The sequence below is a fragment of the Eublepharis macularius genome, chromosome 8 (genome assembly GCF_028583425.1).
Source record: "Eublepharis macularius isolate TG4126 chromosome 8, MPM_Emac_v1.0, whole genome shotgun sequence".
NCBI classification, from domain to species: Eukaryota; Metazoa; Chordata; class Lepidosauria; order Squamata; family Eublepharidae; genus Eublepharis; species Eublepharis macularius.
In genome coordinates this window covers 142,740,981-142,766,481 of record NC_072797.1, presented here as the reverse complement: position 1 = coordinate 142,766,481, position 25,501 = coordinate 142,740,981, and the positions used below count along the sequence as shown (strand labels likewise).

At 48.8% G+C, this 25,501-nt stretch overlaps 1 protein-coding gene across 3 annotated transcripts in view; it reads right to left on the bottom strand.

Moving 5' to 3' along the window:
* Positions 1-24,810, bottom strand: part of LOC129334545 (low-density lipoprotein receptor-related protein 2-like) — a 66,847-nt gene extending 42,037 nt beyond the window's left edge. The window contains exons 1-13 of one of the 3 annotated variants that reach the window (XM_054986709.1): positions 24,720-24,810; positions 23,891-24,004; positions 20,905-21,024; positions 20,114-20,338; positions 18,030-18,143; positions 17,810-17,929; positions 15,920-16,045; positions 14,214-14,420; positions 11,762-11,930; positions 10,379-10,547; positions 3,355-3,574; positions 1,155-1,280; positions 569-793 (exon numbers count right to left, since the gene is read on the bottom strand). In XM_054986709.1, the coding sequence (XP_054842684.1) occupies positions 569-793; positions 1,155-1,280; positions 3,355-3,574; positions 10,379-10,547; positions 11,762-11,930; positions 14,214-14,420; positions 15,920-16,045; positions 17,810-17,929; positions 18,030-18,143; positions 20,114-20,338; positions 20,905-21,024; positions 23,891-24,004; positions 24,720-24,810 (2,026 nt within the window). The other 2 variants (XM_054986707.1, XM_054986708.1) reach the window with 2 other exon arrangements.
* Between the last annotated feature and the right edge of the window lie 691 nt (positions 24,811-25,501).

The following is a 25,501-nucleotide window of genomic DNA, read 5'->3' as shown; positions in this document are numbered from 1 at the left end:
AAAACAGTCCGAGTCAAATTACCGAGTCCACAACAAAGTCCAAAACGAGATCCGAAGAATAGTCGAGGTCACGAAGTCCGAAGTCAAAAGCCAAGCAATCAGTCAGAATAAAGCACGAAGCACAAAAGCACAGAGCAACGAAGCTCACGTTCTCTCCAAGCGGCGGCAAGAAGAGAACTGAGGGAAGGGGCCGTTGGTCGCTGGAGGATCACGTGACCGTTTGGGCGGGAAAACGGTCGCTGAGGCGCGCGACAAACGGCCCCTTCGGAGCCATGGAAGCTCTAGAAAATTCTCCGGCGGCTGGCCTGCGCCTGCGCAGTCCCCCCCCATGTGTGGAGGCACAGAAGAACGAAGATGAACAAGCAGTGCCTACTGCATCTCTGAACAATGAGGAGCTGTCGGGTGCATCCTTCAGCCACTGAAAGTCAAACTAGAGCAGAACCACTGGATATTCGGGTCCCTTCAGTCGGCAGCCCTGCTAACACCTTCTGCCCAAACAAGGGACTAGTGCATGTTTACGCTCCCTTACTTGTACAGCAGCCTATCCCAGCACAGCACTCATGGTCACCTGGTGAATTAGTAGGGATCATGATGTTGGTTCTGGTCTCCTTATGGAAGCGCATCAGCTGTCCTTTGCCATCCGTCCAATAGATTAAGTCCCTTTTCCAGTCCATGTCCTGCAAGTAGATGTTTTCTGGCCATTCCTGCACCAATTTATACTGCAGCACCATTTTCTTGGGGCTAACTTGGAGCAAGTAGATCTTGTTAGTAGTTGCATACAACACCTCCAGCTCTGTGGGAAAGATCAGACGCTTTTGCCTTTAGTTTACAAACTTCCAGTTAGAAATCCAAGGTTTCCAGCAAAAGACAGTAGAATACAATGAAAATCATTTTCTCAGTAGTGCCATTCACAACAACACCATTTCCTAATAAACTAATGGAAGGTCAGTTTAAAGAGCTCAGCTGTAAATGAAATGCTGTCCATCCTAGCTTACTGTTGAGACTGGTACACTGTAGGATAGAGTGGCACTCTTCTACTTGGGACACAATACCATGCCAGCTTATTTGAAACAGGTGTGTTCAAGCATCCCCACTGTGTTTCTCATGAAATGTTTCCATTTGTTTCACCCCAAGCTTGTATATACAAAGCCTACCTGCACATTTTCCAGAAGGAAGGAGGAAGCTGCCCTCTGGACAGGCACACCTGTAGCCCTTGGGACGAACTGGCGACAAGAGGCAGATGTGGCTGCACAACCCAGGAGCGCATGGAGTTGCATTACCTGGTGACCAAGACAGGTTAGCAGTTAATGTGCTAGATCTACACCAGCCTCCACTCTCCTGGCTTTCTACAAAAATGCAAAACCACATTATTCAAAAATGATTTTTTTTTACACGGACAGGAGGGCAGGTACTGTAGGGAGGGGGTCTCAGATACTTCGCTAATGAGTCAGGGACCGTAGATTTCACCACTACGTTGCCTTACGTACCATCTGTTGCTTTAAATATGTGCTCCTATGAGCTACCTGAGCTTCATGTTGTCTAATGTCACTCCTAGAATTACTTATGTTCTGTTTCAGCATTTCTTCAACTCTGTATTCGATTTTTGCTAATGCTATATCTTCGTAAACTTGTATTTATGCCCTATGGCATTGTTTATGGAAATGTCCTTAACACTGTATGGAAGTGTCTTTGATACTGATTGTACTAATCTCGCACTATGTGATCCGCCTTGAGTCTCAGTGAAAAAGGCAGACTATAAAGGAGATAAATAAAAAATAAATAAATTGCAGAAACTGTTGTATCCAGGGCTCATTTCAAGAGGGAATGCACAGGAACGCAGTTCCGGCAGTTCCCCAAAGAGGTCAAATGTCAGGTGGCTCTGCCCACCTGACTCTCAGCCATTTTAGGCCCGTTTTGTCCTGGATTGGGGCCGAAATGGCCTGGCTCGGGCCTCTGACGGGTGGTGGATCACTCTCCTGCTCAGCAGCAGCCTGATCCTGACCATTTTGGACCCCTGAATGGCCAGGATTGGATCCAAGACAGCCAGGATAGGTGATGTCTGGAGGTGTGGCATATGCAAATCAGTTGTGCTAATGACACATTTCTGGTGATGTCAAGGGGTGTGGCATATGCTAATGAGTTCCTCCAGCTCTTTTTCTACGAAATGACCCTTGGTTGTATCTATCAGCTGAGCCCAGCACCTCAAGAGGGACAGGATTAAATGAGGATCATGGCCCTCAAAGCTTTTGTTCTGTAGCCGTTAACGCATATGAGCAACACCTGGCTTTAGAACTCACAGGACCTGCAACTAAAGGGCTTCGGTGCCCTAATCTGTTCACTGTATTTTGTCACCAGCAGACACAGACTTATGCTGAATATATGAATTTACAAAGCAATTCCAGTTTCGGTACAGAAAATTTACAGCTAAGGGTACACAGGCCAGACTACATGCAGGAATATTATTTGCACGCCAGCTGCTCCGGATCAGAACTGGAGTAACACATCAAGGCACGCAGGAAGGTCTTTTGGAAGTTCACTCGAGTGTTCCGGGATGGACACACAGACACAATTCCCCGTCGTGTTCTCATGGCCTCTGCAAGCGCAGACGCATTCACAACGGAGCTTCCACGTGGGCAGAGCACCCTATAGTATCCGATTGTCCCTAGACTGCTTTTTATATATTTTTTTTAAAAAACGACAGGTTTATTGTGATAGCCATCGTGATTTCCTGCTACTGGTAACAGCAGGCAAGAAGCACGCCAGCAGCGAGTGGGGAAGTGGCAAATTGGGGGAAGTGCAGAAACCAGCAGCTTCACACCCCAAGCCTGCTCTGAGTATGATCTTTCATAAAAAGATCGCACCAAAAACAGGTCTGAGGAGCTACACAGAGGAATCGGGGGAACCTGGAAGTTGGACCGCATGACAATATCGTGTGGAAGCCTAATCTCCCCCCCCCCTCCAAAAACCTGCTGCAGTTTGGGAGGGGGAAGCAGAAGGCAGAGTTTCTGTACAGAACCAACACAGGACTGCAACGCTGTTTTGGCAGAGGGCAGCTGCATGCCTGAGAAAAGGAAGCAAAGTCCAGCTGCACTGGGGGCAATCTCCATCCTTCTTGAGTGCCATCAAGCAGTGCTTTGGCCACCAAGGTGAATTTTGCCCTTGCCCAGCACCAAAAATGACAGCACCTTTCCAGGGGAGCTAGAGGAATGTGAACAGTAGCTGCAAGATGTCCCTGCCTGCGTGATACGCATTTATAAGCAGCACCGCCGTGCTTCTGATGCTGGCTTTCGTAGGGTTTTATTTCCATTCTCTCTTTGGGCCGCTAACAGCCAAGCCAAGGAATGCTTTACTTACTTGGAGGTTGCAGTACTTCATGAACCACAGTGAAGGAAGAGATCGTAGAGTTGAGCAGCGCACGGAAACCTTTTGAGGTACGGGAGGCAGACAGCAGGTGCCCGCTGTCCGCCCAGAAGAAAGCGTTCTCAAAGACAGCGAGGCTATGCGGGTTCCGACCACTCAGCCTATCCGGGAAGGTGTGTCTTCCTGAGCCATCCACTTTCACGGATTCTATGGACTACACAAAACAACCATGAAGAGCCACCCTGCTAGAGCTAGAATGCCATCAGCAGGGCTTTTTTTCAGCAGGGACGCGGGGAAACGGCGTTCCGGAACCTCTTGAAAACGGCCACATGGCCGGTGGCCCCGCCCCCTGATCTCCAGACAGAGGGGAGTTGAGATTGCCCTCTGTGCCATGGTGCGGAGGGCCATCTCAACTCCCCTCTGTCTGGAGATCAGGGGGCGGGGCCACCGGCCATGTGGCCATTTTCTCCGAGTGCAACCGACTGAGTTCCACCACCGCTTTTCCCAGAAAAAAAGCCCTGGCCATCAGTAAATAAATATCTCAGGCAGCAACTTAGTGCCTTCCATTACTTGTGGTTTGTTGACTGCACCCAGAAGATGGAGAACTCAGTTCAGTAAGGGAAATTACGCTTTGTTTTCCATATATGTATAATATAATAATAGCAGCCTTGTGCTTATATACGGCTCTTCGGGACAGATTAGTGCTACACTCAAAGCAGTGAACAAAGTCAGTGTTATTATGATCCCCACAAGGCAGCTTGGGTGCTGGGGCTGAGGGCCAAGCTAGAAGCAACAAATGACCCTTGAATGGCAAGTGGACAGACTCACGTGTCCTCCTCCCTGTTCACTTGCGCTTCACTTGCTGATTGAGCGGAGGGCAAGTGGAGAGCAAGTGAACAGGGAGGAATACATGTGAGTCTGTTCACTTGCCATTCATGTGTCATTCGTCACTTCTAGCTTGGCCCTCAAGGAGCAGCTGATCCAAGGCCACCTGCAGAGTTCATGGCACTACAGAACCACAGAATCATAGAGTTGGAAGGGACACCAAGGGCCATCCAATCCAACCCCCTGCACAATGCAGGAAATCACAATTGCCACTCCTCCACCCCCAGGGACCCTGATCCATGCCCAGAAGTTGGCAAAAAGCCTCCAGGATCCCTGGCCCAACTGGCCTGGAGAAAATTGCTTCCTGACCCCAAAATGGCAATTGGCGTGTAAGAAGGGGCCACGAGAACTAAGCCCCGATGTGACCCTTCCTGCCCTCCCCCTCGTGATCTGCCCAGGTTCACAGAATCAGCATTGCTGTCAGGTGGCCACCTAGCCTCTGCTTAAAAACCTCCAGAGAAGGAGAGCCCACCACCTCCCGAGGAGGCCTGTTCCACTGAGGGACCGCTCTGTCAGGAAGTTCTTCCTAATGTTTAGCTGAAAACTCTTTTGATTTAATTTCAAGCCATTGGTTCTGGTCTGACCTTCTGGGGCAGCGGAAAACAACTCTGTGCCATCCTCTATAAATGACAGCCCTTCAAGTACTTGAAGATGGTTATCGTATCACCTCTCAGTCATCTCCTGTCGAGGCTAAACATTCCGAGCTCCTTCAACCTTTCCTCAGGGGACTTGGTCTCCAGACCCCTCCCCATATTCGCTGCCCTCCTCTGGACACATTCCAGCTTGTCTATATCCTTCTTAAATTTTTTTTTTGAAAATTTTTTTATTGGATTAGACATCGTTATATTTCATACTTCATACAATCAATTTCCTTTACCTATCTTTGTTCTAACCCCTCCCTTTCCCCCCCTTTTTGTTGACTTCCAACAGTTTTCCAACCCCTTATCCATTTCCCCCTACTCATATCTAACTTATTTTATCCCTTGTATATATACTTTCACTCTCTTCTAGGCTTCACTATATCAACTAACTATTACATTTCTGGCATATCATCTTTACTGGTATCCATTTAACTTATACTCTATATTATTTATGTAATTTCTCCATTATATAGCTATCTATCAATAATAATTGATCAGTTTAACCCAAATTCTTAATATGACTATAAACACCATATACCTTCAGCATAAGTTAATCAATTTAACTTAACTTCTATATACTTATATTTGTTCTATTTTGATTATATATTTTCTCCGTTATACAATTATCTGTCAAAAATGAAATTACTACTTAATATAGTAATCCACTAGGATAGTTGCCTAGAAATTCTCATTTAGCTCCCCGCTCCCCGGTAAAGTCACCCCCCTCTTGTTTTATTGCATTTCAGTAGTTTTCAAACTGCCACAGTTCTCCTCCCACCTCCCATTTTTTCACCAAATATTGTTTCAGCTTCTCCCAGTCCATGTTAAACTGTCCTGGATCAAGGTCTCTCAATTTTCTTGTCATTTTGTCCATTTCCGCCATGTACAGCAATTTGTAAATCCAGTCCTCAATAGTTGGCACTTCTTGCACTTTCCATTTTTGCGCATACAAAAGTCTGGCCGCTGCTGTCATGTAAAATAGCAATGTTCTATATTGGGCTGGAATGTTCTCCATTCCCAAGTTCAGCAGCAGGAGTTCTGGGTTCTTATTTATTTGAAATTGTAAAATCTCACTTATCTCTTTTATTATTTCCCCCCAGTACTTCCTAGCTACCTCACAAGTCCACCACATGTGATACAAAGATCCTTCATGTTTCTTGCATTTCCAGCATTTATTAGACATATTCAAGTTCCCTAGCGCAATTTTCTTTGGTGTCAAGTACCAACGATAAATCATTTTATGGACATTCTCTTTAATATTGGTACATGTTGTAATTTTCAGTGTATTTTTCCACAAGTATTCCCACGCCTCCATTGTTATTTCTTTGTTAAAATTAATAGCCCACTTCACCATTTGCACTTTAACTGTCTCATCTTCAGTATACCATTTCAGCAGCACTTTATATACCTTAGAAATTTCCTTTTTATATCCTTCTTAAATTGTGGTGCCCAAAACTGAACACAATTCTCCAGGTGGGGTCTAACCAGAGCAGAGTAGAGCCTTGCCATCGCTTCTCATGATCTGGACGTTATGCTTCTGTTGATACAGCCCAAAACCGCCTTTGCCTTTTTAGCTATCACATCACATTGCTGACTCATGTTCAGTGTATGTTTCTCTTCATACATACTACTACCAAGACAAGTCTTCCCAATCCTATAATTAAGCATTTGATTCTTCCTACTTTACATTTATCTCTGTTGAAACTCATTTATGTTTTAGTCCCATTTTCCAGCTTGTTAAGACCATCCTGTATCCTGACTCTGTCTTCTACCATATTTGCTGCCCCTCCCAATTTAGTATCATCTGCAAATTTAATGAGCATTCCCTCTATTCCTTCATCCATTTAAAAATGTTGAACAGAACAGGCCCCAGGACTGATCCTTGAGGAACTCCACTTGTCACTCTTTTCCAAGAGGATGAGGAACCATTAACTAGCACTCTTTGGGTGCGATCTGGCAACCAATTACAGATCCACCTAACAGTAATAGGATCCCAACAACATTTTACCAACTTGTCAACAAGGATATTATGCGGAACCTTATCAAAAGCCTCACTGAAATCGAGATAATACTATGTCTACAGCATTCCCCTCATCCAGCAAGGTAGTAACTTTCTCACAAAAAAAAAGAGATCAGGTTAGTCTGACATGACTTGTTCTTGAGGAACCCATGCAGGCTCTTAGTAATCACAGCCTTCCTTTCTAAATGCTCACGTTCTAAAACTTTTCCAGGTATACATGTTAAGCTGATGGGTCAGTAGTTACCCAGATCCTCCTTTTTCCCCAATCTTGAAGATGGGGACAACATTTGCCCACTTCCAATATTCTGGCACGTTCGCTATTCTCCTAGAATTCTTAAAAATGATGGACAGAAGCTCAGAAATTACATCTGTGGGTTCTTTTAGTACCCTTGGGTAAAATTCACCTGGCCCTGAGGACTTAGTTCCATTTAAAGGAACCAGGTGTTTATGTACTACCCCCTATGTCGATCCTAGGCTATAATTCCCTTCCCCCTTCATATGTTCTGTTATCGCCATGTTGAGCACTGTCTCCCTCGTAGGAGAAGACTGAGGAAAAGTGGGAACTAAGCAGTTCCGCCCTCTCTTCACTGCCAGTTACAATCTCACTTCTCTCTGTCCCTGCAGTGGGCCTGCCACGCCCTTGTACTTACCTGCAAGTTGATGCTTCCTAGCATAGGTGCCACTCCCTGCAAATCTTTAGTGCTGTCATCTCCAGTTATAGGCTCTGAATTTTTGTCTCTCTTCCCCATAACCAGGTTTGCAAGGCTCACAACAAACCCATTTTTTCCTACCCCTGTGAGGTGCGAACCATTTCTCAATAGAAGAGCTTCGCCATGGGAGCGCAAGCCATGGGGACTGCGCTTCATGTGTCCTGCCCATGAACTCTTCGCCTTCCCTTATAAAATGGAGGGCGGACAAGCGTGCCTCCAGTCTCTGCATCTTCCCTTCCAGAAGAGCTTCCAACTTGCACTTGCTGCAAGTCTAACTGCTGTTGCCCTCAGGTAAGAATACGAACATGCCACAGGCTTTGCATGTCCCTTCCTCAGCGCTCTCACCAGCCATGCTGCTGCAATCCATTGCAAAGCGGTTCCGTTTTTCTTGTACTCCCTGGTAACTCCCCTGCCCAACTGCCTCACTTGTGAAAGGCTTGCAGAAGCTAAAAAGCTTAACACATATAAGCAGGGCTTTTTTTCCTGGGGGAAAAGGTGGTGGAACTCAGTGGGTTGCCCTTGGAGAAAATGGTCACATGGCCGGTGGCCCCGCCCCCTGATCTCCAGACAGAGGAGAGTTGAAATTCCCCTCCGCGCCGCTGGAGCAGCGCGTAGGGCAATCTCAACTCCTCTGTCTTGAGATCAGGGGGGCGGGGCCACCGGCCATGTGACCATTTTCAAGAGGTTCTGGAATTCTGTTCCACTGCGTTCCCCCTGAAAAAAAGCCCTGAGTATAAGACGTAAGAGCTACTCAGCTTCTTAGAGGGCCTTCAGATTAAGAGCCCTTGTGCTTCCGCCCTCTGGCTTGCACCTCTGGCAAAGAGGAGCCTAATTCAACTCAAGGCTCACCCAGCAGAGGAAAGGGCCAGCAGCCAGCCCCAACCAAGCAAAATAAACCCTCCCCAATTTGCATCAATCACCTTCTACAATTAACTACAAAAGCGACAAACAGAAACAACACATACTCAAAACACGCACCCCTCTCCAGCAGTCTACACACACTCCCACACCCCCAAACACTGTCCTCCCACACAGTAATCTCAGCAAATTCTCCCCATACTGCTCCCATACTACTGTTAAGAAAGGTAACAAAAAACCACTCAGCGCTCCAGCAGCTCTCTTGCCTGCTCCTCCTCAGAGCCCACCCTGCTGACCAAGTCAGGGTTGTTATGATCCCCATCCCCAATGGCTGGGCCTGAGCGGAGTGGCTGACCCAAGGCCACCTGCAGAATTCATGGCAATAGTGGGAGCCGGACCAGTACAGCGCTGGCTCAGAGCCCAGCCATTTAACCACTATGCCACCACAACATTTTGAGTTCTAAGCAGGGTTCTTTGTGGGTACACGTGGAGAGGGGTAAGCGCTTCGCCCATAAGCTCCCTTCCCACCTTGGTGTCACTTCCTGACTTAGGCCAATTCTCAGCCGTGGCTGTTAAAGCATTGTTGGCACTGCTTTAACAAGCTATTCGTACCTTCAAAAGTAGAAAGCAACAACCAACCCTCCCAAGAACTTTTAACAAGTTTGTTCTGCTGTGTGAGACTTCCCTGCTCATCTTTAAGCGGATATATTTCAGATACTTTTGTCCCATTCTTTATAAAGAAATATTTTTCTAGAATAACGTTTCTAGAGTTGTTTGCAGGCAGCCCCCCCATGCAACCTGAGGACTGGAGACCCCTTAGGTCTACGTTGTGTAACAGTATTTGCTGTTACTAGTTTGGGGGCCAGAGGTTGCTGCTTCGTTGGTTCTGCAGAAATGCATGCACTGAGGGCATAAAGGGCTTTGTCCAGTGTGGCAGGAGAGCAGTCATCCCACGCTGCACTGCCAAACACGGCTCTGCAGCTTGACACAGCAATACTATAGCCGATTACCTTTCTCTTATCTAATGCAGCGGCCTGTGGATAGCCACATTTGTAATCATCAACCAAAAATGCCACATTTACTTCCATCTCTGGCATGAGGCCTATACCTCAGGGGAGCTGCTGCAGCACAGCGGTTACGTGGTTGGGCTGTGAATCAGCAGTCTGCTGGTTGGAATCCCACTTCTGCCATGAGCTCAGCAGGTGGCCTTGGGTCAGCCACCCCCCTCAGCCCCAGCTCCCCAGCTGTATTGTGGGGATAATAACAGTAACTTGTTCACCATTCTAGGTGTGGCACCAATCTGTCTAGAAGAGCAGTATGCAAGTGCAGTTGCTGTTGTTATTCCTACCATGGCAGCTGTTCCAAAGTGGGAACCAGCTGCCAATTGCAAGCCCCCCTGTGCCTTGCTTAACTTTCCAAAACATGGGGCAGGTGCCACAGTGGGGAACAGTCCTCAGAATAGCCACAGGTGTTCTGACCTGAGCCAATGACCTAGTGTTTCATTCCTGAAGCACACAATATAGTCACAGAGTGGAGTAGCGCTACACAGAGTTGCTGTTTTTAGCAGCAAGTAACATTTAGCAATGCCTAAACTTAACCCCTTCCTTCTCCTTTTCTCTGTATCTTGTGCAAGCTAATTGTACACCAATAAATGAAGCAGCTAGACCAGGAGCAGGCACACTCTTGTGGTACAAGTGCTTTTGCATGTGGTACGTATCAAGTGATGTCTCCTGCAGCCGCCAAAAATATTTGTCCTTGCAGAATTCAAACTGTTAATATGTACTCTAGAACAGAACTGACCACTTGTCTATCTAGCCCACCAACAGAGATGCTATTCCAACACGCCATAAGCCAATACATCCAGCCACTCTTCTTAAATGTGAATGGTTGTGTGAATTCTGTACCTCTTTATACTCACTGATCCAGTACAGCCTGCCAGTTATGTGGTCAACAGTCAACCCCACAGGCTCTTCTTTGGTCACGACAGCAAGCACGTGTCTGTCTGAGCCATCCATCCCTGCACCTTCGATTGAAGTTCTGCCTTTTGTGCCTCGATTCACCCAATACATGTACCTGCAGTAAAGATGTAAGTCAGAATGCCACAATACACTGCACAGCTATCGAGACACATTTAGCAGTCCAAAGAATAATTAAGTCTGCAATTGTATATAGTCACCCTGTTGATGTATCCTTACTACTGGGAGTTGTAGTCATCACTGTCAAATAAGCAAAGAGTCCAGTAGCACCTTTAGGGCTAACCAACTTGCATCTGACAAAGGGAGCTGTGGCCCTCAAAAGCTTATGCTACAATAAAGTTGCATCTGACAAAGGGAGCTGTGGCCCTCAAAAGCTTATGCTACAATAAAGTTGGTTAGTCTTAAAGGTGCTACTGGACTCTCTGAGTCTTTGCTGTCTTGCTACTGCAGACTAACACGGCTAACTCCTGTGGATCTATTGACAAACAGGTAAAGCGCACCACCTAAGTACGTAAGAAATTTCTAAAGCTCCTACTTCCAGGTGGCATCACAAACTTTACCTTAAAACCCATACAGTGACGTGACAGCTGCCTTTTACACAGGGCTTTAGGGGGGGCAGACCAGTCTCGCCATGTCTGTTAGTTTTGTTCCCAGAGCAAGTGGTACACAATTTGGCTATGCTGCAATACCAAGCTGTGGCTGGTGATTATATTTACTTAGTGAAAATAACACACTTCTGGCTGTCAGCTGTTTAGAATATTTGGGTCCAGGTATTCCTTCAGGAAGGGTCTCTGGAGCTTAAGCACCCTGCCACTGTGGATTATCAACCAGACCCTCCTGACCCACCCAAGCAGGTACTCTCGGTCACTACAGGTCAAGCCTCGAGCTGCTGGGCTGTACGTGAAGCAGCTTATCAACTTCACCAGCCCACACCCACTGGAAGAAATCTGTACCACTAAGACGAGCATCTCAGCATTGAATGAACCAATACTGCTGTGACTTCGAGGCTGCAATGGGGAGGTGAGAGCGCCACTAAATCCACACAAGGCATCGCAAACAAGTTGCAGCACGCCTGGAGGGCTTCCAGATCTCCGGCCTCGGGGGCATGAGACCGAATCTCTCCATTTCACGGAAAAGCTCTGCTGGATGGTACTGCAGGCGGGCCGCCAGGGAGGGATGTCAGACTGCTGTGCCCACACAAGGCGCACTCCCTCCCGTGTTTGGTCCCATTTGCTTGCATTCTTCCCTCACCTCGTGCTCCAGCCATCTGCCCGACGGAGAGACCCTTCCTTGAGTGTTAAGTCACCTTACCTTTTTTCTGGAAACACCGTGAGCTGCTCCGGCGCCACATCCTTCTCTAGGACCTTCACGTATCCCCTGTCATCATTCAAACCAGCAAAGATGGCATCAGGTAAGTTGCCGGCCCAGTACAACTGTCCCGTAAGCCAGTCTACGGAGATACTGTTGACACCACCGACATCTAGTGACAGAGTTAAGCGAATCCTGTTACCTATCTGAATACGGGATCGATCCAAAAAAGGATCCAAGAACATTTTACAGGCTGTTTACGGCACAGGCTGCCACAGGAAGAGGCAATGATGGCTTTAAGAGGGGATTAAGCAATTGCCAAATGGGACTCGCCGTGTGTCGTGTCTGCATCCCATTCATCCATGCCATTCATAGGTTCCCTGTATTGATTTAATCATACTGTGAAGCCTATCTTGCTCTCTTATTATGCTCATGGACTGTGACCATTATATATTCATGCCATCTTGAGCTTGCCTAAAAACGAAAGTACTAATATGCTGAGACTGTTATCTCTGCAGCTTGCTACTGACCTTGCACTAAAATGTAACTCTCTGCAAGAGACAGAGGGAGTCGAATTCCTTGTAATCTGCTGGCTTCCTCTGGCCAGACAAAGCTATTGTGTTTCTCATGAGAATCGGGACTTTCGCGCCCTTTTGCTAACTGCCCCGGGGGGGGGGGGGGAATCCTGCTCCTTATATCAAAGTGTCTTAGCTTGTATTCTCATTCCTGCCAATTCCTAGTAATCTTTGAAGGACCCGTGAACTTAATGGATCTCTATAATAAAACCTTTTCAACCAAGACCCTGGAGTGCTTGCTGTGAGGGGTTTGGGGATCTATCCGTCATGGACTGCCATTCCTAGAACTAACACCACACCAGAGGCAGAATATCTTCAATGCCCAAAACACCTGCATGTAGGATTCTCAGGGGACTTGGCAGGAACCCACCGTGAACTAGAGAAGACCCTGTAGGGCCTTTATTTTAAGAGACCTCTGCTAAGAACCTAATTAACTGCTCTTAAACAGCCCCTCAGTATGACAGAACAGGGTCTCTCAAGAAGATACAGCTAAGAGGAGAAATGTGTGTGAAGAGAAATGTTTTGAAACTGTGCCTGTATTGCTTGCCATTTCATTCACCTTGTACCTATTTAACATAGGAAAGAGTATTACTTTCCTATCCACCCACTGTTGACACAAAGCTTGCCTTAGAAACGTAGAGCTGGAAGGGACACCAAGGGCCATGTAGTCCAACCCCCCTGCACATTGCAGAAAATTCACAGTTGCCTGCCCTACTCCACAGGTGAGTACTGCTCAATGCCTAGAGGAAGGCAAAAAGCCTCCAGGATCCCTGGCCTATCTGAGCTGGAGGAAATTCCCTCTTGACCCCAAGTTTGGTGTAGTGGTTAAGAGCACGGGACTCTAATCTGGAGAGCCGGGTTTGATTCCCCACTCCTCCACAAAGCCAGCTGGGTGACCTTGGGCGAGTCACAGTTCTCTTGAGCTCTCTTAGCCCCACCCACCTCACAGGGTGATTGTTGTGGGGTAATAATAACACTTTGTAAACCGCTCTGAGTGGGCATTAAGTTGTCCTGAAGGGCGGTATATAAATCGAATGTTATTATTATTATTAAAATGGCGACCCCCACATAAGGGCTGCAAGAGCCGAGCACCAGCTCATGCCGTCCTGCCTTCCCTACCACAATTCATATTGAGTCACACTGAGCCCTGTCCAAAGAATGGTCCAAAAGACCGCGCGGAGACTTTCTGTTATCACCACCCACGCTACAAGTTAAGACCTTTGCTATATTGGGTCAGGAATTTCCTCGTGTGGAGGGGCACAGCTCAGGGGTGGGGGAGATTCTAGGCCACAGCAATAGGGCACCCCTCAAGTACCTAGCCTCCCTCCCTGGATTTTCAGCCACCGTGAAATATTCGTGTATCTACACACGAGGCGGGCAGCACCCACGTTCTATAGGATCAGGGGTGGAGGGTGGTTCTTTGGTGATTCTAGCTCTATGAAGCGCTGGCAGAGATTTCAAGCACTTCAGTATTGTATTAATTTGCTGAGGGTCAATTTAATTAGTTTAACAAAAAAAGGCGTTAATAGATCAGGGGCATGAAGTCACTGTATTTGATTTTATCCCTCCCTTTCAAGGAGCTCAGGAGTAGCAAGCACTACTACTCCACCTAAGTTCTGCAGTGCAAATTTCGCTCCCCTTCAGCCTTCATTTCTAGCCTTCTTTTTTAAAAAATAGTTGTAGATAAATACCCATCCCCCAAACACTTCCAGGCTAAGGAGGCAGAGCGGCTGCTGCACAAAACTCCAGTAGCACCTTAAAGACCCACAACATTCTCCAGCTTTCATAAGCCAAATCTCTCTTCAGATACAAAAGGAGAAGTTTGTACTCAGCTCAGAACTTAGGAGCAGTTACTCCAAGTAGATTATCGATGAGCTTACCTGGGTAGAGAAGTCCGTCATTTCCCCCTACGACATAGACATTCAGCTTTTTCCCTTCATCAACCCAATAATAAGCACTCCTTAACAGGTCATAGGCAACAGAACGAGGTGTTGCCCGGGTCTCTAGGAGGACCTTGTAGTCGTGAGTTTTCATATCCAAAAGAACGAGATCACGCTCGACAGCCAGAAGAATTCTGGTAGCTTTACCTGGAAAGAACATTCTCACATTAATCTCTATTCCGCATCAGATAAATATACAGCAAACAGGCACCGGACGTTTATGAACACAGGAAGCCGCCTTACACACTGAATCAGACCATCAGTCGATCAAGGTCAGTAAGTGTTCACTCGCGCCGGCAGTGGCTTTTTCCAACCACCTTCTACTTGAGCCTTTTCAAAGGCTGTTTTCACACTGCTTAGCGGCCACAGAACATCGCGCCGAGCTCCCAGAACGACAGCGTCTTCCGGGCACAATTTTGAGCGAGAACTGCCATTCTTGTGCGAAATCGTGCCAGGAAGACGCTGTCGTTCCGGGAGCTCGGTGCGATGTTCCGTGGCTGCTAAGCAGTGTGAAAACAGCCAAAGAGAGGTCTTTCACATCACTTGCTAACAACGCTGCAGTCGACAACATTCAATTTATATACCACCCTTCAGGACAATCACCCGGGGGGGGGGGGGGTTGAGAGAGCTCCGAGAAGCTGTGACTGACCCAAGGTCACCCAGCTGACTTCAAGCGGAGAAGTGGGGACTCAAACCCAGCTGTCCAGATTAGAGACCTGCCACTCCTAACCACTACACCAAACTGGCTACCTGGTCCTTTCAACTGGAGATGCCGGGGATTGAACTTGGGATCGTCTGCATGCCAAGCAGATGCTCTACCATTGGGCCACGGTCCCTCCTTGAGCTAAGCTTGGCTGAACAGTCACCTTTTTTTTTTTAGTAGGCACCCATGAAATAACCTTCTGTAGCCAGTACTACCGACAGAATACCCAAGAATTAAGAACAGCACTACCGTCTCTTTGCCTTGAGGGATCCTTTAAAGTAGTAAGACGGTCTCTCAGTCATCTTGCCACCCTATTGTCTACAGATTAGGTTGCCCTATTAGCAGTTTATCTTCCTGGGCCTGAATTCTTCACTACGAGCTCCTTATTTCAAGGCCAAGGATTTTCAACCTTTCCTAGGAAGGCTATTTCTCATGAGATAAAATATTTTACCTTCTCCAGTAACTGAACAGGACAAACTGTTATCTGTATACAACTCCAGCACGCACCCTTGTGATTTAGCTTCTGATGCCATCCAACAAGGCAAAACACACTTAATGAAAACAGTCATGGGATAGTTTTTAAACTGGAGATCGAACCTGGGACCTTCTTCATGCAAAGCACCACAACTGAGCTATGACCCCTCAACGGTGACCCACAAATACTTTAAGCACCTTGCTTATTTGTGGCTACATAGAGCTAAAAAGAGTTTCTCTAAGTGTTTAAGTAATCTGGGGCAGTAAGTGTTCTCCAAAATTAAATGGCCTAGAACTCCAGGAGCATAAATTTTACAACATGAGGGGTCAAGGTAGTTTTTTGTCACCTGAAGTACCACTTTGGCTTCTGCAGAAGCGGCTTGCAGATACTAATATGTCCCTGCAAAGAAGCTCTGGATTTCCTTCTGCAATTAAGTGCAGCCCATACAGGACACAGTCAGAGACCTACCCACAGCCCGACAAGCAGTTTCATCGTAGAGCTGGTATCCTGGGACACATTCACAGGAAAAAGATCCAACTGTGTTCTGGCACAACTGGCTGCAAGGACTGTACGCCACCGCACACTCATCGATATCTGCAATGAAAAACAAATTTCGCTTGGTCTACAGACAGGTTAGACTCCATTGCCAAGGCCCAAACTGCATACTGATCATTGCTGCCTCTCTCTTCTGGTTCACTGTTATTAAGTCATTTCGACAGTAAGTATATTAGGGCAGGTAAAGGTAGTCCCCTGTGCAAGTACCAAGTCATTACCGATCCACAGGGGGACATCTCACCACGATGTTTTCTTGGCAGACTTTTTACGGGGTGGTTTGCCATTGCCTTCCCCAGTCATCTACACTTTGCCCCCAAGAACCTGGGTACTCATTTTACCGACCTTGGAAGGATGGAAGGCTGAGTCAACCTTGAACCCAGCTTCCACCAGGATCGAACTCAGGTCATGAGAAGAGCTTGGGATGCAGTACTGCAGCTTACCATTATGTGCCACGAGGCTCTTATATTAGGGTAGGATACTAAAATACCAAGACTTAAAATACTAAGCAGATCCTACTGCACACAATGTTTTCCCCCAATGTGTGAATGTATAGGAAGAGTTGTGCACATTTGTCCTTGAAGGAGAAGATACTGGAGCATGTGGAATATAATATCACATATAATCATCCAATACTAAACTGAACCAATCTTACTCTTCTTCCAGTGCAAGGTATCTAGTTCAGGCTGGAAAGCTGCTGTTCTGATCTAGGATACACATTTTACTAGAGAACTGGTCATAGGCTCTGCCTAGATCATTGTAAATAAAATGAATTGTATCGTATATGTTGAGGAATCAGAAGTTTTTCTGGCCTCTTGAAATTTTACCAGTGTTAGACTGGTAAGTGGGGAAGCTCTATGAAGTTCAATTATCAACCACATGGTCTCACATGCTAGTACTTTGCATAGGTCAAGTACAAAGATTCAACACTGCCACATAGGCAGCTAAACATATATACAAGTCTAAGTGTGAGAGTGTAGTCTAGTAGTTAAACTATGATCTGGGAGACCCAGGTTCAAATCTTTGCTCTGCCATAGAAGCTCACTAGTGATCCTGGGCCAGGCTCACACACACAACCTAATCTACCTCTCAGGGTTGTTGTTAGGATAAAATGGAGATGAGGAGAGAGGATAAAATCGAGGAAAGGAGAATGATCGAAGTTTCTTTGGGTAGCCATTGTGGAGAAAGCCAAGGTATAAATGCAGTAAAATAAGCGGTTTTGCACAACAACAGAACTCATAGGGGCAGGGCTTTTTTTCAGCAGGAACACAGTGGAACGGAGTTCCAGCACCTCTTGAAAATGGTCACATGGCCGGTGGCCCCGCCCCCTGATCTCCAGACAGAAGGGAGCTTAGACTGCCCTCTGCACCGCCGAGCAGCACGGAGGGCAATTTCAACTCCCCTCTGTCTGGAGATCAGGGGGCGGGGCCACCAGCCATGTGACCATTTTCGCCAAGGGCGATTTAAACTTTAAAAAACTCCCCCCTTGTTCCAGCTGACCTAAAGTGACATCATTGCGCGGTCCTGAGTTCCACCACCTCTTTTCCCAGAAAAAAAAGCCCTGCATAGGGGTGTATTTAATTGCTTTATATATCCGTATCAAGTCAGGAATTCAATTTCCTACTCTAATTCAAAAAGACTTGATCCCATCTCTTTGCCTAAGAATGATTAAAGATTTCAGCGAGATACGTATACTGGTTACAAGTTACAGACTACAGGCGGCTTGACTTTCATCCCCTAGTATCTGGTGAGCTTGCGCCCCAAATATAAACATAGTATCAGGGCTAGATTTTACTTCAACTATACCTGTACAATTCAGACCATTAGCATGGAGCTCCCAACCAGGACCGCAGGAACACTTCACCCCCCAATAGGTCTCAGTACACCTGTCCAGGCAGCCTCCGTTGTTCATGGAACAATTCTTGCCTAGATGAAGAGATCAAGATTTAATCAGAGGTTTTATGGACAGCGAGTTTTGTTGTGTAGAATATTGTGGTAACAGCCGAATTCAGGAGTGTCACCTTACCACAAGTACTGGGTTCATCCGTCCCATCACGACAGTCTTTCACTCCATTGCACACAGCAGATTCCAGAATACATTTCCCCTCATCACATTTTCTCATTCCTTCTGGGCAGTGAACTGCATTTAAAGGAAATAACAGACTACTGAGCTTACGAACTATTTTGTATTTATATAGTTGTCGTCAGGGCTTTTTTTCAGCAGGAACGCGGGGAAACAGCATTCCAGAACCTCTTGAAAACGGTCACATGACCGGTGGCCCCGCCCCCTGATCTCCAGACAGAGGGGAGTTGAGATTGTCCTCCGCGCCGCCAAGCGGCACGGAGGGCCATCTCAACTCCCCTCTGTCTGGAGATCAGGGGGCGGGGCCACCGGCCATGCGACCATTTTCTCTGAGGGCAACCCACTGAGTTCCACCACCTCTTTCCCCAGAAAAAAATCCCTGGTTGTCGTATATATTTTAACTGAATGGCATGTATTATTTATGCTTTTAAGGGTGATGTGATTCGTTGTGTGGTGTATTTTAAGTCTGTTGTGATCCACCCTGAGCCCACTTGTGTGGAGAGGGCGGACTATAAATTGAAGAAATTAAATTAAAATTATTTTGCATTAAAATTCCCCCCGCCCCAATCAAGTAACTGAAAGCAAGTACTTGGATCTCTTTCTCCAAGTGCCTAAAGATCCAGTCGTATTACGGAGAAGACCACCAGGCACCTCGCTGCAGCATTACACAGTCACAATGACACGGCATCTAAGTGCGTACATTTATTTGCTAATATCACAGTGGCAGCCCTTGGAGAAGTGAATCTCAAGCCAACTGCTAGAGATGCTTCATACTACTAGTTGAGACCCAAGTATGGATGGCTCAGGCTAGTCTGATCTCATTGGATCTTGGAAACTAAGCAGGGTCAGCCCTGGTTAGTACTCAGACGGGAGAGCACCAAGGAAGTCAAGGATTGCTGCTGCAAAGGTAGGCAATGGCAAACCACCTCTGAACATCTTCTGCCTTGGAAACCCTACGAGGTGTCAACCTATGTCAGCTGCGACTTGGCAGTACTTCCACCACCACCAGTTGAGTCTCAAGAATTAAACTCTGGTGTTGAAACTGATCAAGACCAACCCTCATACTCCAAGTTAAGTAGATTTTGGATGTTAAACCCAGCTGTGAGGAGGAGTCATTGTGAAAAGGCTGCACGCAACTAGCAAAACTCAGTGTCACCTAAACATGGTCTTCACAGTGTCTGACTATACAAGTCACAATTTGTTAGCACCTGCCTAGGTGATGGGGTTTGAAGAACAGCACCCTTCCCAGATGTCTTACCACCCTGGGCATGATGCCTCGTGGATTAGCATTCTGGTGCCGCATTCCTTGTGCGCCAACATATTGGCTGAACTGATCAGTTGTACCCATGAGCGGGTTTCTCGAGGGCTTGCTTAAATGTAATGATCTGTTTTACTTTGTAAGCTACCTAGAGGAGGTCTCCGGCAAGGCAGTAGATACATTTTCTAAGCAAGCATACAGTACTTGAGGGCCTGGGTTTATGTAAAGAATAGGGCATGGATAGGTTTTTACATCCCTGGCAAACGGGGATGGTGGGAAGAAGAGGGGGAATGGTCTCCAAGATGGCATACGTTACCTTTCGATATTGTTACAATATTGCTGACCGGTGAAGCATACTTTGATCCAACCCATCTATTATGTCTGAACTTACCCTTAGTAAGAACCAGGGCTTTTTTTTCAGCTGGAATGCGGTGGAACGGAGTTCCGGAACCTCTTGAAAATGGTCACATGGGCTGGTGGCCCCACCCCCTGATCTCCAGACAGAGGGGAGTTGAGATTGCAATCTCAACTCCCCTCTGTCTGGAGATCAGGGGGCAGGGCCACCAGCCCATGTGACCATTTTCTCCGAGGGCAACCCACTGAGTTCCACCACCTCTTTCCCCAGGAAAAAAGCCCTGGTGAGAACTCTTCAAGCCATTCCAAGAGTCTCTGCTATGCTTTTGCAGGAAAGCTTTAAGATGCATTTCCACATTCAAGCGCCAACCCACCTACACACACTTGGGTAAAGCCGACTGACCACGTTGCCTACCACAGATTTCATCCGAGGAGTCTCCACAGTTGTCCGTGCCGTCACACTTCCAGTCTTCCATCACACACACACTGTTCTTGCACTGCCACTGTCCGGGGAGGCAGTTGTCCTGGGGGCAGTTTTTTTCATCGGAGCCATCCTCACAGTCGGTGTGCTGATCGCATATTTTCCATGGGTCAATGCACTGATGACTTCCTTGGCATGGGACTTTCTTCTCTCCGCACACTGCAAACAGCATCAGAACGAACAGTCTGCTGCAAACCCTTAACCACTGAGTTAAGGGTTTTTTGTATGATGTTGGACCAATGCCCCCCCTCCCCATTTCTTCTCAAAGAGAAAAAGCCTGAAACATGGTCTGCTATTTTAGACTAAAGAAAAGGTTCCCGTAGCTCACTGGTTATGCAAGTGATGTATACAAGGCCTCCCACCCTCCACCTTCAATCCTTGCCTTATTTGGTAGCGGAGTTGTGAAAGACCTCTCCCAAAAGCCTTTGGCAAGCATTTGGGATGGATCGATTGGTGAACTGAACAGCTAAAATGGCTTCAACTGAATCTTTTCATGGCATGAAGGTAAATTAACAAACTGGTAAACATCAAGTGAAGTTTCTCCCCTGGCCAGTTGACAACCGCATGGGGAATAAAAGCTACATTTTGAGGATTCTACAGAGGGCAAGGCCGTAGGCAGCCGACGTTCAGTGTGGACAATTTTCACTGCGCAGCAGAAGCCGTGTGGATATCTGCACAGAGGGGCCTGGCTCCTCTAGCTACTGAGGAGGCTTTTCAGAACATACCACAATTCTTTTCATCTGAGCCATCCATGCAGTCAACGGCACCATCACATAGCCAGGTATCAGGAATGCACGGCCCATCCCCGCACTGCCACGCGTGTGGGTCACCACGACACGCTTCTTCTGGAAAAGAAAAAAGAAGCGCCTGGACTTGCTTTAAGAGCTTCTCGTTTAGCTGGGAAGAGAACCGTCCAGCTACTCTTATTTTTACAACGGGGCCTTCCACTGCCTTACAACTATACCACTATCAGCTTAGGAAATCGTTTATCGTCAGTAATTGGAGCCGGTGTTTAGCAAGAGCTCAGGGAGTCCAGGGGGCAAGTACAGCAAACCATGCAGGACACAAAAGGAAAACTGTCCATGAAAACGCTGGAAAGGCAAACCAATTCAAGGCACTTACATCTAAGATGAGTGGTGGCCAACTTCTGCAAGAGGCTGGAGGTAGCATGCAGAGAGTACCAGAGTGTGTGAGCTACAGGGTGTATGCAGCTCTCCATGGCCTTTGGGCAATTTACTCCCACAAAGAGTTATTCCAGTCCAGAGCACTGAAATCGGTTCTGCTGAGCTAGAACTTAGACATCATCACAGGTGTAAGATAACTAGTTCCCAGTTAGGTCTACCTGTCAGCCTTGACCTTCAAGCTCCTTAGGAAGCATTCCATGCTGAGACAAGCCCCTTACCGGGGATTCTGTAGAGCAATTTACCTGCCTGTATGTTTAAGCCTCACACAGATTTGGCCAACGTGAAAAATGTAAGTAGCTGGCTATGTGCTCCTTAACTTTTGCATTTTAACTACTAGCTTTTTAGTTTTATCTACATATTGCACCATGAGCTAAGAAGTTATCGTCTGCCAGACTAAGGGCCAAGCTACAATTGACAAATAACACTTGAACAGCAAATGAACAAACTCACATGTATTCCTCCCTGTTCACTTGCGTTCCACTCAATCACGTAGTGATCAAGTGGAGTGCAAGTGAACAGGGAGGAATACATGTGAATCTGTTCACTTGCCATTCTAGTGTCATTTGTCACTTGGCCCTAAGACATTAGATGAACTGTTATCACGATAGTTTAAGATGTTATGAGTTTAAGGACTGGGTAAAGGCTGGACAGAGAGAAAAAGCTGACCTTACATTTCTCAAGTAAATGCTTGTTCCAGACAGCAGACACATCTGCTTAGTGCCAGCACCTGTCCCAGCACAGACCAACAGGAATTGACAACAGCTTGTCTTTGTGAACTCAGTCATTATACTCTTTCCCCTTGAAAAGTTACATGCTAGTGAAAGATTAAGGTGTGTAAAGACCATTTCTATCTGAAACCATCAGTATTTCATAAGCAAGAGGCAGATTGCCTTCCTTCCCCAGGAGGAAAGAGCAGGGGGCTATACCACTAGGAGTGCGAAGTGCTCCAGTTGGTCTACTACATCTGGAATTGACCAACTTTTCCTAGAATACTCACCTGCGCATGCAAGCAAGTGCACGCGCGCACACACATGTGTAAGGAGGCAAAGTTCCCAGGATCGATAGATTTTTGCAAGCCTGTACAACAACTGCCTAGGTAGCGGGCCACCATGTTCACCGTTAACTCATCTGAAACTTGACTCAGATGGTTCTTTTCAGGACGGGCTGGCCTCCCAAGTGAAGCCGATCTGCAAACTGCTCTCAGCATCTTAAGCCCAGGGCACCCAGGTATCGGAGGGTGCTTTATATTATACTATACATGCTTAAGTGCAACAAGAAAAAAGCCCATTAATTTCCCCCCCTGGCCTGCTACCAAGAGCCTTGTAAGTGGAGATTGAAACTAGGATCTTCAGCATGCAAAGCATTAGCACTGAATTGTGAACCTCAAACAGGGTGAGGGAAAAGCCAATATGTCTCTGACTTTGACGGAAGTTTGCCAAAGCCTCTTTAGCTGCAGCAAAGCTAACACATGTAATGGCAAAGTTGTCTCCTGTCTTCTAGGCTTTTCTAGAGCTAATGGCGTCTGCAACAGGCATTAATGGCTGGAAAATGCTTCACTAACAGTTAAGGGGGTTAACAGTGTTGGAACAGAGGCAACTCAGCATGCCTCGATACCAAGGGGCGTGTGCTATTTTCCCCTTTACATCAGAAACAGATTGTGTGGTGCAGCTTTCTGCTGATCCCTCCTCTGCAAGACGCGCACTCATGCTCCTGCTCACACGCAGCCAGATTAGCGGGTCACTTGTGATGGGGAATAGCGTTTAATTAGATGAGGCTTCTATGTTTTCTTCTGGTACTATAAAAATGTAAGTGAATGTGAAGCGGCTTCAACAAAAGTAAGTTTTACCTATTGCAGCATACCGGTTTAAAAGTTTTTCACCACATGATTCCACGCTTTCCTGATTGTGCAGCTTTGCTACATTAACTAACAAATATCCCAATCGATAGGACCTGGATACCCAATTGCCGGCTTAAGCCCATTCACTGCTTATATTCAGACTACCAAAGGTAAAGCAAGTTTTGCCACTCCAAAACAGCATCTTCTCAAGCGAGACGACCCCGCTGCATATTTGGGCAGTTATCTGTCCCCTTATGCTTCCCTGATGAATTCAGAAGCAGCAGCGTTGCCTGAAAACACCACATTGCCAAGCCCTTCTTCTCACGAGAAAGCCAGCCCTGTAGAGCAGGGCTCAGCAACCTCACTGAGCCTCTGAGCACCGCTGGCATTTTAAGAACAGGGCGTGGCCACCGCCACAAGTTGGCTGCTGTGGTGCGCTGAGCTCAAGGACAAGATGCCAGCAAGTTCTAAGCCCAGGGCCAGCCATTTCTGAATGGGTGCAGACGCAAAGGCGATGCCTCCGGAGCTCTTCCGAAGCTCCTCGGGAGGGGGGCTCTGTGTTTTGTCAGGGCCAGGATATGCGCCCCCTTGGAGAAGCTGCCACCGCTGGACTTCTACCACCACGTTTGAAGCCGCCTCACCAACAGGCAAGCCTGTGACAGAGGTGACCCAGAGGTCTGGCAGACTTACCACAGCGCTCATCGGAGCCGTCGGGGCATTCGTGTTCACCGTTACAAAGCCACGTTACAGGAATGCATTTATCTCCACAAGCCGCTTGCTGAGAGGCGTTGCAAGAGCTTCTCTCTGCAGAAGCCAAAGAAGTTGTGGTGAGAAGCGGCCTAGACCTCCCGCACACAAGCAAGCCCCGAGGAGAAGGCAACCCCCCCCCCCGCCGCCCCCTCCAGAACATGGAGGAGAAGCCCGAGCGCTGCTGCACGAGGGCTCGCGGGCATCTCTGCAGACTCGCTTTTCGAGGGAGACCCGCATCGCAGGAGAAGACCCGGGCCCGAAACGGGAGGAGCCAACCTCCAGGCGGGGGGGGGGGTAGCCAGCGCCCCGAATGACCGCCCACGTCTGACGCGCAGGCGCCCGCTTGCTCCGGAGAACGCGAGCGCCGGGGCATTGTACTCGCCCTGAAGCCCGGCTCTCTTCGGGCTCCCCCCCCGCCAGTAGCCAGGAATTGCCCATCCCGGAGTTGGCAACCTGAAACGCAAGCCCCCGAACCTGGCGCCAGACCAGCGCCGCGCGGCGCCCGCCAGAGCCGCAGCCCCTCCCAGGCGGGACGGGCACCTCGCTTCGCGCTTTCGAGGCGGGCTGCTCGGCGTCAGCCCGCCCTCCGGGGAAGAGCTCCAGCCCGGGCGGGCAGCGGCCGGGAAGCCCCGCGGCGCCTCAGAGGCTCGCCCGGGAGCGCCGCTCGCCTTCGGCTCCGTTGCGCCGGCCCAGCGCGGCTCCCGCGGGCAGCCCAGGCGGCGCCGAGGAGCCCCGCGAGCAACGCCGGCCCCCCGCCGCGGCCCCTCACCGGCGTCCGGGGCCAGGCGCCCCCCGCTGCCCGCCACCCCCGGCAGCAGCAGCAGCAGCCACGGCAGAGCCTGCAGCGCGGCGCGCCCCATCTCGCGGGCCAGGCCGGGGGCCGAGAAGGCGGCGAAGGAGAAGGAGGAGAAGAAGGAGCCCCCCGCGCGGAGAAGGGAGCCATGCCGCGGCGCGCTCAGGCCCGGCCTTTATCGCCATTGGGCAGGGGCGCGCGCCCCCATCAGCCCCCGCCCCGCCCGGTCCCGCGGCTTCCTCGGGAGTCAGCGCCGCCGGCTGCCCTCGCAGGCGTCCCTCGCCTTAAAGCGCCGCGCCCGCGGGAGAGGCAGGAGGCGGCGGCGGCTAGGCGGGACCGGGCAGCCTCGGCGCCGAGCCTAACGCGGAGGGGGAGCGCAGGAGCCGGAGGGGGAGCCGCGGCCGGGCGCCTGGGCCGGCCTGGCCTCCGCGGAACTCGAGGCCGGCGCTTCTCGGGTGCGGCTCCGGCTGCGATGCTGCGCGGGGACTCCGCAGCATTGCCTTGGCGGGACAGCGGCGATCCTGGCGCCCTCGCCCCGGAACTTGGCGCCTGCGCCGGGCCGGGCCGCTCTGGCCGCGGGCGTGGCTGGCCCGTTCCCGCTCGGCAGCGCCTGGTGCCTCCGCCGTCGCCGCCGCCGCGCTCAGCGGGCAGGTGGGGCCGGCCGGGGTCCCGGGAAGCCGCGGGGAGCGCAGAGGCGCTGCGCTCGGCTCTGGGGCGCCTTTGCTGAGCCCGGGGCGGGCCGGCGGGCGAAGGGTTTC